General features: G+C 41.5%; 2 protein-coding genes and 3 long non-coding RNA genes across 5 annotated transcripts; all 5 read left to right on the top strand.

Moving 5' to 3' along the window:
- The first annotated feature begins 3,223 nt into the window (after window positions 1–3,223).
- LOC135548619 (uncharacterized) lies at window positions 3,224–3,705 on the top strand. The gene is made up of 3 exons (XR_010456863.1): window positions 3,224–3,277; window positions 3,454–3,507; window positions 3,631–3,705. It is a non-coding gene; the product is annotated as an uncharacterized LOC135548619 (long non-coding RNA).
- On the top strand, window positions 3,706–5,591 carry LOC135548481 (acetylcholinesterase collagenic tail peptide-like). Its single transcript, XM_064978536.1, has 7 exons — window positions 3,706–3,738; window positions 3,843–3,896; window positions 4,795–4,902; window positions 5,015–5,068; window positions 5,187–5,240; window positions 5,329–5,382; window positions 5,490–5,591. Exons 1-7 carry the CDS (start codon window positions 3,706–3,708, stop codon window positions 5,589–5,591), a joined length of 459 nt encoding a protein of 152 aa, XP_064834608.1.
- Window positions 5,592–5,692: 101 nt separating this feature from the next.
- Window positions 5,693–7,029, top strand: LOC135548582 (uncharacterized). The gene is made up of 8 exons (XR_010456855.1): window positions 5,693–5,768; window positions 5,853–5,906; window positions 6,014–6,067; window positions 6,198–6,251; window positions 6,402–6,455; window positions 6,576–6,629; window positions 6,798–6,851; window positions 6,975–7,029. It is a non-coding gene; the product is annotated as an uncharacterized LOC135548582 (long non-coding RNA).
- A 96-nt stretch (window positions 7,030–7,125) lies between these two features.
- On the top strand, window positions 7,126–7,619 carry LOC135548537 (uncharacterized). Its single transcript, XR_010456842.1, has 3 exons — window positions 7,126–7,192; window positions 7,382–7,435; window positions 7,565–7,619. It is a non-coding gene; the product is annotated as an uncharacterized LOC135548537 (long non-coding RNA).
- A 671-nt stretch (window positions 7,620–8,290) lies between these two features.
- Window positions 8,291–10,575, top strand: LOC135539453 (collagen alpha-1(II) chain-like). The gene is made up of 5 exons (XM_064965350.1): window positions 8,291–8,450; window positions 8,637–8,743; window positions 8,859–8,939; window positions 9,086–9,268; window positions 9,407–10,575. Exons 1-5 carry the CDS (start codon window positions 8,291–8,293, stop codon window positions 9,563–9,565), a joined length of 690 nt encoding a protein of 229 aa, XP_064821422.1. The 3' UTR covers window positions 9,566–10,575.
- Window positions 10,576–10,730: the final 155 nt, after the last annotated feature.

The following is a 10,730-nucleotide window of genomic DNA, read 5'->3' as shown; positions in this document are numbered from 1 at the left end:
ATACCTGGAATCCTGGTAAGAGAACAGTATTCATTATCATATGAGTATTACTTGACAGACAATCCTTGATGGATAATGTAGCTATAGTAACAATCAGCTGTCCTTGTTGTGTGGTATGTATGCCAGATGTGTTTGTGTCTATGTCTGTGTGTTATGTTGCAGGGTTTTAGAGGCCTCATTGGGACTGAGGGTGCAGAAGGAAAGCCTGGTACACAGGTTCCCATTTTATAACTTTTAATTTTTTAAATATCACTTATTAGAATTTTCTACTGACTCCTTATTTTCTACTGTGCATTGTCAATGCAGTTCCTTGAACAGGTACTAACCCAGCGGTTTCAATCATTATTGATAAGTAGGTTTCAGGATAAGTTCTGTGTACAGATAGATAGATAGATAGATAGATAGATAGATAGATAGATAGATAGATAGATAGATAGATAGATAGATAGATAGATAGATAGATAGATAGATAGATAGATAGATAGATAGATAGATAGATAGATAGATAGATAGATAGATAGATAGATAGATAGATAGATAGATAGAAGATCCTACATCTGTACAGAAAATAAATGTATGGCATGATAAAAACAATATGTGCAATGTTTGTGTTGTTGTGTGTGATTGTAGGGTGAGCTTGGTTCTGCTGGTATTCCTGGAACTAAAGGACACAGAGTGAGTCAAACCCCTTTAACCAATCAGCTCTAAACAAGTAAAAGTCAACAGTAAAAAGAAAAGAAACACAAATGGCTCAATCATTGCTGAACTCTCATAAGCCATAGCAATAAAGAGAGGCGTGATTGGTTGTTTTTCAGATGATCCTCCTTAGACACAGATATAACAGCTTGCCTGTGGGCCTGTGGTGGCTATTGCTGTCCCAGCTCTCCTGTTTATATGAGCATCTAAATGTCAGACAGATAAGACTAGATAGTGTACCAGTAAAGAGGTTTACAAGGCCCTGATCATCCCCAGGGGTTTGTAGGCTCAGTCAGTGTCTTTGTAAGACACATTCAGCATGGCACAGCCAGGGATGATCTGAGGTCCTCAACACTGCTTTGTAAAGTCTTGATACGTGATGCTGGTAGGGCACATTGAATTAGGGTATACATTTGTTGCTACAGTACATGGTCGTATATTCACGAGTCAATGTGTGTTTAACCTCTCTGTCATAAATCCAGGGATTTTCAGGTCTGGGGGGAGCACCAGGACGAGCAGGTCCCCCAGGTGCTCAGGTATGTCCAACAATAAATGTCGCTCACATATCATTGCTGGACCTGCACATTCTGTCACCCTCCTCAACCTACCCATTCTTACCCTTTATGTTTATATCTATTTCATGATTTCAACAGGGTCCTCCAGGAAAGTCTGGACAAGACGTCAGTCCTGGGCCACCTGGTGATAGGGTGAGTACTGTAGGCCAAGAGCCTCTGTCTCAAACCGAAATATTACCGACATTTCTCGTTAATGAGTCTCTCTGTTCTCTAGGGCTTCACAGGGAAAGATGGAGTGGAGGGTCGCCAGGGGCCAGTGGGCATGTATGTAAGTGTTGCCTGTCCAACCCCAACAAGGTGTTAGAGTGGGCTAGTGGCCATAACCAGTCTACATTTAATTTATCTTAATGTGTTTAGAAAAGTATTTTTATAATCCCACTGTGAGAGTTCATGCTCTGTAGGTGTTACTGTAATCTGTTCTTTTTTCTAAGAAAAGTGTAAAAGATAGATGTTTAAACCAATTATTATCATCTTAGTGCAGTGGTACCTACTACTGCCAACAACCAACTTTGTGTGGAACAACCAACTGTAACCGTAACTGTGGAAACCCATTCCTTGTACAGGGCTACCCAGGAGCAGTGGGTTTAACTGGGAGACCTGGTCATTTTGGAGAGAGGGTAAGAAAATACCCCATACAGTTCTACCACATGTTAGTGTTAGTATAGTTGTTGATTTCATTGAATGCCACCTGTCTGTCTGTCTAACCTCAGGGGGAACCTGGTGTGAGAGGTCCCGCTGGTATCCTTGGAAAGAGTGGACCATCAGTGAGTACACTGTACTAACACTCACATTATGGAAAGAATAGTGTTAAACTAATATTGGTGGAAATATTACACATTGATACCTTTTATTACCACGTTGATGTTTTTGATCTGTCCTATAGGGGTTAAAGGGATCTCATGGAGAGAGAGGGCCGGCTGGACCTCAGGTAACGAAGCTCACTCTTTAAGACCATTTGACTAATACAGACTAGCTTTAGACACACTGGATGAGGTTTCCCCCTGGGGTTACAGCCTGACTCTGCCATGATGTTTTTCTGGTTTATCCACCTCAGGGTCGTCAAGGAGACAATGGACTCAATGGCATACAGGGGTCACCAGTGAGTAGCACTTTTAAATCATGTCCTTGTCCTCTTGTTTGGTTAGATGGCACTTTGATGATTTGGTCATTTTGTTTTCTAGAGACAAATTAAGTTATGAGGTCCATGGTTGGCTGATGTGAATGTACTATGGTCCATATTTGTCTTCTGGTTGAATCAGAAGATAATAAAAAAGACATGTTTTTATTGTTACATACATCGGATAGGTGCAATGCAATGTGTTTTTTACAGGGGCAGCCCTGGAGCAAATTAAGGTTAAGTGCCTTGCTCAAGGGCACTGGTATTCAAATCAGTGACATTTTGTTTACTGGCCCAACGCTTTAACCACTATGTACCTGGTTTTAGGGTCCTCCAGGCCTACCAGGGCCAGAGGGCAAGACAGGAAAGCCAGGCCCCCCAGGAAGCCAGGGGCCTCTGGGGCCTCAGGTGCTAGTCGGACCCACCGGGTTTCCAGTGAGTGTGGTACTTTTCATCTTTCTCATTGTTTAATTCCAATTTTAAAAAATGTCATCAGAGGCCTATCTGTATATTGGTATTATATTAGTATATTATATTATTTTTGTATTATTATATATTGTGTTGATTAAATATTTTAATGAACATGACAGATATGAACATGTATTATCAATACATGTATAGTCACTCTTGAGTCTGATAACGTATTTTATCTACTGTATCCAGGGCACTCCTGGGATAGATGGAGTAACGGGGCAGGTTGGAGAAAATGGAGTGCAAGTGAGTTCAAAGCTCTTGTCTTTTTCTATTTTCCAATGATAGATTGAAAGGAATAAAGCATGAATCATGACAGTCAGTAATGCATTGAGTGATGTACTGTACTGTTGTGTCTGTTTAGGGAGCAGCAGGGCCTGTTGGGGACAGTGGGCCATCTGGACTGGATGGACAGCAGGTGTGTGTCTGTTCTTAGACAGTCGTATACCCATCCATCTCCATTAGGACTGATGTTGTGTTTTTTGCTATTTCTTGTTTTCATGGTGTAAAGTGTGGTATATCATACGATACCTTTGCAATAGTGCTATCATGGCTGACATTGATGACCCTGTACTGTATTCTCCTGCCTCCCAGGGTCCCCCAGGAACAGTTGGTGAGGAGGGGCCATCTGGCAGGAAGGGGGAACCGGTCAGTGACATCATCACAATAGGATTTCCTCCCTTTTTCAGTAGTTCAGTTCAAATGTGTTAATTAGATCGCTCACTACTCTATCCCCACCTCTCTGACCCCATCTATGTTGCTGTGAGACAGGGAGCTCCAGGTCCCTTTGGAAAGGCAGGGCCGAATGGACTACAGGCAGAGCCAGGGCCACAGGGCTCCCAGGGGATGCAGGGTGAGCCTGGGCCAAGGGGCAAAGAGGTCAGTTGTATTACCCTTTCTACCAAGCTCATCTACAGACACAGGCTGCCATCATTATCAGCTTGGGATGTGGTTTCATGGTTTTCTGTGATTGTCTGTTGCAGGGAGAGATGGGAGGTTTCGGCAACAGAGGATATCCTGGTCCTAAAGGACAAAAGGTAATGGAATTAACAGGATAAAGAAGGCCTACTTAACGACTAGCAATCCCGTATCCGGGAGCGTAATCATAGCCTCAAGCGCATTACCAAAACGCAACTTTTCCTATTCATGAAAATCGCAAATGAAATGAAATAAATATATTCAAACACAAGCTTAGCCTTTTGTTAACAACACTGTCATCTCAGATTTTCAAAATTTGCTCCATAATATCGACAGAAACACGGCAAACGTTGTTTAGGATCCATCCTCAATGTGTTTTTAACATATGTATTCGATAATATATCCGTTGAGGCAATTGGTTTCTCATAAGAAGCGATTGGAAAAATGGCTACCTCAGTATTTTACGCAAGATTTTCTCCGGGAGACACCATTTGACCACTCGCTATATATGGTCCCTTACAGCCATTCTCCAATGGAAATGCCTAAAAAGACGTCACAAGGCTGTAGACACCTTGGGGAATGCGTGGAAAACGTAAGCTCATTCGTAGCTCATTCACAGCCATATAAGGAGTCGTTGGCATAAGGCGGTTTCAAAAAATGCGGCACTTCCTGATTGGATTCTTATCTGGGTTTTGCCTGTAACAACAGTTCTCTGGCACTCACAGACAATATCTTTGCAGTTTTGGAAACGTCAGAGTGTTTTCTTTCCAAAGGTGTCAATTATATGCATAGTCGATCATCTTTTCGTGACAAAATATCTTGTTTAAAACGGGAACGTTTTTCATCCAGAAATTAAAATAGCGCCCCCTATATCCAAGAGGTTGTTTTATGTGTGGTTCTATATGTATGATACAATGCCTGTTAAGATTTTCAGAAGTCTTTGAAAAAAAAAATCTTCCTCCTCTGCCATACAAATCCCAATCTGATACTTTCCAAATTGTTGTTTTTCCTTTCCAGGGAGACATAGGACCACGTGGATTTTCTTGGTCAGAGGGGCCCTCAGGAGCTCTTGGGGACAATGGGAAAAGAGGAGTGAAGGGAGAGAAGGGCTACGTAGGACTACGAGTGAGTGACTGATAAGGTGTATTCTATACTAATGTTTGATGGTTTAATAGAGGTGATGTGTGTGTGACATGTAGATTTGGTGCTTCAACAGTGTTCTGTTTCTGTTCATCAGGGCCAGGTGGGGTTGATGGGGGAAGCTGGACCATCAGGCTTGTCTGGACTGGAAGTAGGTTTGAAGTAGACTGGAGTGTATTGATAGTTCGAACATCTGTTATTACTCAGTAATGGCAATGTCTCTAATGGCTTTGTCAAATACTCTGCCTCACAACCTGTTATTGTTCCAGGGTTTTCCAGGACCTTTTGGATTAGCTGGGGCTGATGGACCACAAGGGCAGAAGGTACAGTATGATGTTGAAATTCTCTAATCACGATTGGGACAATGATGCCATATAGCTGTACAGTAACATGGAGTTGTAATTTCTCTAGGGGGACAAAGGCCCTTATGGTATGGCTGGGAACCCTGGAAACTCAGGCCTTAAGGTATGTATTGCCAGCAAAATTGTTATTCATTTTCATGTATGAATTATAGAGTGTAATGTAACTGTAGGCTTGATTGGTTTTATTGAGCTGTTGTCTTCTAATGACAGGGGATGTCAGGCATCAGTGGAGTGAATGGTGACATGGGGAAACATGGACCAAAGGTACCTATTATCCAAATCATCTGCCAATTTATATTGATAAGATTGTAATTCAAACCATATGCACAGCACTTGCATGGTCAATTTCTGTCATAATTCAATTTTGTTGGTTTATTGTAGGGAGTGCGGGGGGGCATGGGGAGACAGGGAGAGATTGGTCCAAAGGGTTTCCCCGGACTTAAGGGGCCCAAAGATGAGCCTGGAGATAAAGGAGAACCAGGAGATCAGGTGAGGCTGATTGATATCTTTCTTTCTAGAGAACATCTAAATTGTTCATTAAGATGACGGTCTGAATGTCTCTGTCGGGTCCAGGGGCCAGAGGGTCTTCCAGGCGACAGGGGGCCCCAAGCATCTCCTGGATTGAAGGTAGGAACACAGACACATGTGAACTGTGGTGTTGATATGTCTTTGGCAACATGACATAAGTTAGTAAACATTTTGGTTGATGTTTTTTAACTCATCCCTACTCTTAGGGTTTGCCTGGTGAGGTGGGGCCTCAGGGAACTGTTGGCCCACCAGGACCTTTGGTAAGTGCTACAATAACGTTTTAGACCTAATATATACAAATGAAACACACATATTCCAATATCTTCACCAGAAATAAATGTCTACTGATGACATTTTAGGATAAGTCAACATTACCTTTTTGCTCTTCAGGGACCAAAAGGTCAAACAGGCCCTGAGGGGAGACTAGGCCAGAAAGGTCAAAAGGTCAGGTTAAGCTTCACCTTTCACCTGTCTTTACATCTACATATATAGTATTTAGTACTCTGTCCCATTCTGACATCCTACCTGTATCAAAGGCCATATCATAATGTCCACTTAGTGTAGTATGTGATTGTAGGTCTTTCTTTTTGTCAGGGGTATGATGGTCGAAATGGGTATCCAGGAAAGACCGGACACATTGGAAGGAGGGTGAGAATTACACCATTGCTTATTCAGTCTCTTTTTCATATGTTAAAAATGTATCGTTCCAACTAATATGGATCTTGATTCTTCATTTGATTCTAAAAGCTGTTTTTGTTTCCATGTAAGGGGAATAGAGGAAAAACTGGAAGCAAAGGCTTAGGTGGAGAGAGAGGAGAAAAGGTCAGTAATCACTATTGACCGTGAGAAACTCTGGCCCGATTTTGCATTCGCCATAACATACAGTATAATGTTTCTTTACCTTGATAATATTTTGCAGTGGTGAGAGTTTGTGTAAGGTCAATGGGGCATCAGATTTTAATCAGGATTTGACCTTTCTTTGGCCTACAGGGAAAGAGGGGAGATTTTGGTTCAACCGGGCCTCCAGGAAGACAAGGGCCTTACGTAAGTTATTTGATCTGTTTTGGAAAGGCTGTGTGCACTTTTCAATGCCAGGAGGATTAGCTGTATAACTCAATCACTGGGTCCCCAAAACTCAGCAAATAACGTCCCTTGTTTCTCTCAAAGGGGACACCTGGCTTACAAGGAGAGAAGGGTCTAATGGGTGGACCAGGTATAGAGGTAAGACCTTGACTGAAGCCTCAACAGGATTATGACAGGATTATGATATGATTGAAGAAGTACAGCACTTTGAGCTCATTTTATGTGACATATTTCCCCTAAACTTACAGGGAGAGAAGGGGGAGATGGGGTTAACAGGTCCTCCTGGAGATCAGGGGTTGGAGGTACTTTTGAGCTCATTTATCCCAAGAAGCATATTACACTCGAGTTAGATGTACTAAAAATCTTAATGTAGATTCACTATGGATGCATTTTGCCTTCATCATTCCCATGTTCATATCCCTATACATTTCCTGTATGTAATAATGGACCCAGTTCCATGATCTATTGAGTCAGTTGAGTGTCTGTTTCAGGGGACACAAGGCCCTGTGGGTCAGACAGGGAGTGCTGGCCTAAAAGGAGAACAAGTAAGATGCACCTTCTAGTATCTGTCCGTCTAGTGTGTTCCGACTCAGTGTTCTGTTAAGTATTCATCATTAATCGTGGGATTGCTATTGAGTTGTATTGACAGTGATTTATGTGTTCTGTCTTTGTAGGGAGACATTGGTCCTCATGGGGAATGGGGGACCCCAGGTCTACCTGGACTGCCTGTAAGTTGTCCTTTTTCAGAAATATGGTACTGTTATTACCCTTGTATTTCTGAAAATATAGTAAACATACTTATACAGGAAAAAAAGTAAATGCTAATGTGATGAATTTTCTCTTTCTATAGGGTTTGTTTGGAGAAAAGGTATGTGTATAACAGTTCTCTAAATACAAATACACACATTTGTTCTGTTTTTTATGCATACCTTTGTGTCTTGTCAATGAATTATTTGGAGATTGGGGGATTGACTGAGGGCACTGACTAAATTTGCCTAATTGTCAGGGTCTAAAAGGATTTGCTGGAACAGCAGGTCCTGTTGGAGTGAGAGGCCTGCCTGTGAGTATGACCCTACTCACATCACAAAACATTACAGTAGCAGACACTTTACATCTGTTTAATGAAATCAAAATAATTCCTGACCCAATCTGGCAACCCAGGGCAATGAGATTAACTTAGATATTGTGTTTGTTTTTCCTTATTTATGTCAGGGCCTCCCTGGACCTCCTGGCCCCCCTGGAACCTCTCTGAATCTCTCTCTGGCACAACTCAAGGCAAGTCGTTGGTAATCTATCCAAGCACATCCAAATACTTCCATTTTGAAACTAAAGCCATTTCAGCAAATTTAGCCATAACTATTTACACCTCCTTGTTTCACCCCCTGCCTGATCAGGACCTCATGTACCTGTCAGACAAGCCCAACTACCTCCTGATCCAGACCCTGCTGGATTTATTGCACCAAGAACTGCACTTGCTCATAGATCCACCAGACGGCACTAAAGAACACCCAGCTACCACCTGCTTGGAGCTCTGGCTCTCCCAGCCCAACTTCACTAATGGTTTGGGCTTTTTCCACAATGTGAAGACTTCTCTGTTATATTCTAATACCACAATATTGGTATCAGATATTTTAAAGCAACTTAAATGTACAATATGCTTATTGGATTTGTGTGGGAGCGGTTGTACAGCAGCAGAGAGATGGAACCCTGCTCAGTTTCTGATGTAAAGGTTGTTACATGTTCCAGGGATGTATTACATTGATCCTAACCAGGGCAGCCCAGCTGATGCACTTCTGGTGTACTGTGACTTCACTGCAGCACCAAAGACCTGTCTGTCTCCGCTCCAGCCTCAGGTACTTGAACACACACTTCTGGCTCTGGGACTCACTGAACCACAGATCTTATATAATATGGTAATAACATATGCTAAATGTATGTAATAACATATGAAATACATTCAAACTTCAGGTGCCAGTAAAAGCATGGCTGAAGGATTCTGGGACAAATAACTCATTTCATTGGTTGAGTTCAAAGGAAAAAGGCTTTCGGGTAAGCCTCAAATCCAATCATGATTCTCAAATCGAATCAAATCAAAGTTTATTTGTTGTATGCAAAGGATACATGTGGTGTACACAGTACAATGAAATGCTTTTGTGTTTCTGGTTTGATTTCCTTCCTTCCATGCCCTCTCCCAGTTTGAGTATCTAGGACCCGACGTGGTGCAGATGAGATTCCTGAGGTTGAACAGCAGGCTCACCAGTCAGAACATCACCTACTCCTGCCAGCCTGGGAACATACAGGGACCAGGCAAAAGAGAGGTGAAGTTCCTGGCAGACACACAAAGACAGAGTTACCTGGGGACATTACAAGATTGCGTGGTATGTTTTTAGACTACCCTATAATGATTACCATGTACTGTATTAGATTGTGGTGGTGGTGGTGAGGAGGGAAGGCTGTTGAGAGATGGTGAAGAGAGTCACTTCAATACTTAATGTACTTTGTGTTTCTCTTGGCAGCCCTCTGAGGAGCTGCATTCCGGAGGCCGTCGTGAGGCGGTGTTCCAGTTTGAGAGTGAGGACTTGGATCTGCTTCCCCTGAGAGATCTGGCAGTGTTCGGCAGCAGTGACCTCACACAGGAGTTTGGATTCACTGTTGGGCCTGTGTGCTTCAGCTAAAGGAAGAGAGACACTCTCTAAGGACTGATAAGAGCAGAGACAACAATGAGACAACCACCAGCCAGTGGGGAAATGACCCAGAGAAATGGGAGAGAAACAGATACAGAGAAAGACATCAGCATCTCTCCTCTTCTCATGACATTCTTGTTTATTGCTAAGACAAAGTAGACGTACCAACCAACAGGAAAAAGTGTCTCTTTTCTCTATCCAAAGGTTGACCAGTTACAAATATGAACTGGTTAGCCTATCCATTTTCAGAGGCCAGTGATATTCTTGAGAGAAATTATCTTTGTATTTTTGTTTACACTGATTTCACTGGTGATATTGAAACATGCTTATTTATGTAATTGGTTTAAATGACTGAGGTTTCTTTAAATGCTAAAGGTTGCTATAATTATTTTTTCACGTTACCCATACTTAATTCAGGTATGTTCTTGATGAAGAGCACTGTGGTTTACACATTAACCTTCACTGCTGCAATTTAACAATGTGTCCCAAATTGGAGACATAGCTAAATCTCTATTTTATGAGCTCCGTGCTCACTCTACGTCATTATATACACACTATACCCTTACATCTGCAGTTAGAAACTAAGAAACATTCCAATATTGATCCCTTGGTTTTGACTATTATTAGGAACTATGTCAATGAATTCTGTCTGGTGATAATATTGTATGCATTATTGCATCACCTGATAGATGCAGTAACCTAATCACCATTTGTGAAATTGTGATGTTTTGATTTCTGTTGATACAGAGGAACAATGCAGTACTGTAAAACAAAATATGTGTTTTTACGTTTTTCTTCAGTTTCATCTTTGTTTCAAGATATGTATTTAATTGTGTGATTTACTTAATTTATATGCTGGCCATTTTCTTTGTTGTTTTTCTTTTTAAGTTTGAATAAATAGCAATCATTCATATTCTCATGTTTTGTATTGTGCCCCCGAGATAATAGTACTTTTGTTGTTAGACGGAAATGTATGAATAAATGAAGGGACTGTACTAATTAATTCCTAATGAATTGGTATTGTCATATGGAATATTACACACAATTTATTGAGCACCCAAACCATTTGAAAATAAGCTATTTTATTTTCAGTAAAACTTGAAACAATTGAAAACTGTGATTTGACTAGATTCGAATGAAAATTAACTACTGATGT

The sequence above is a fragment of the Oncorhynchus masou genome, chromosome 1 (assembly GCF_036934945.1).
Source record: "Oncorhynchus masou masou isolate Uvic2021 chromosome 1, UVic_Omas_1.1, whole genome shotgun sequence".
Taxonomy (NCBI): domain Eukaryota; kingdom Metazoa; phylum Chordata; class Actinopteri; order Salmoniformes; family Salmonidae; genus Oncorhynchus; species Oncorhynchus masou.
Note: the sequence above shows the minus strand (reverse complement) of the source record. Positions and strands in the feature narration are given on the sequence as shown.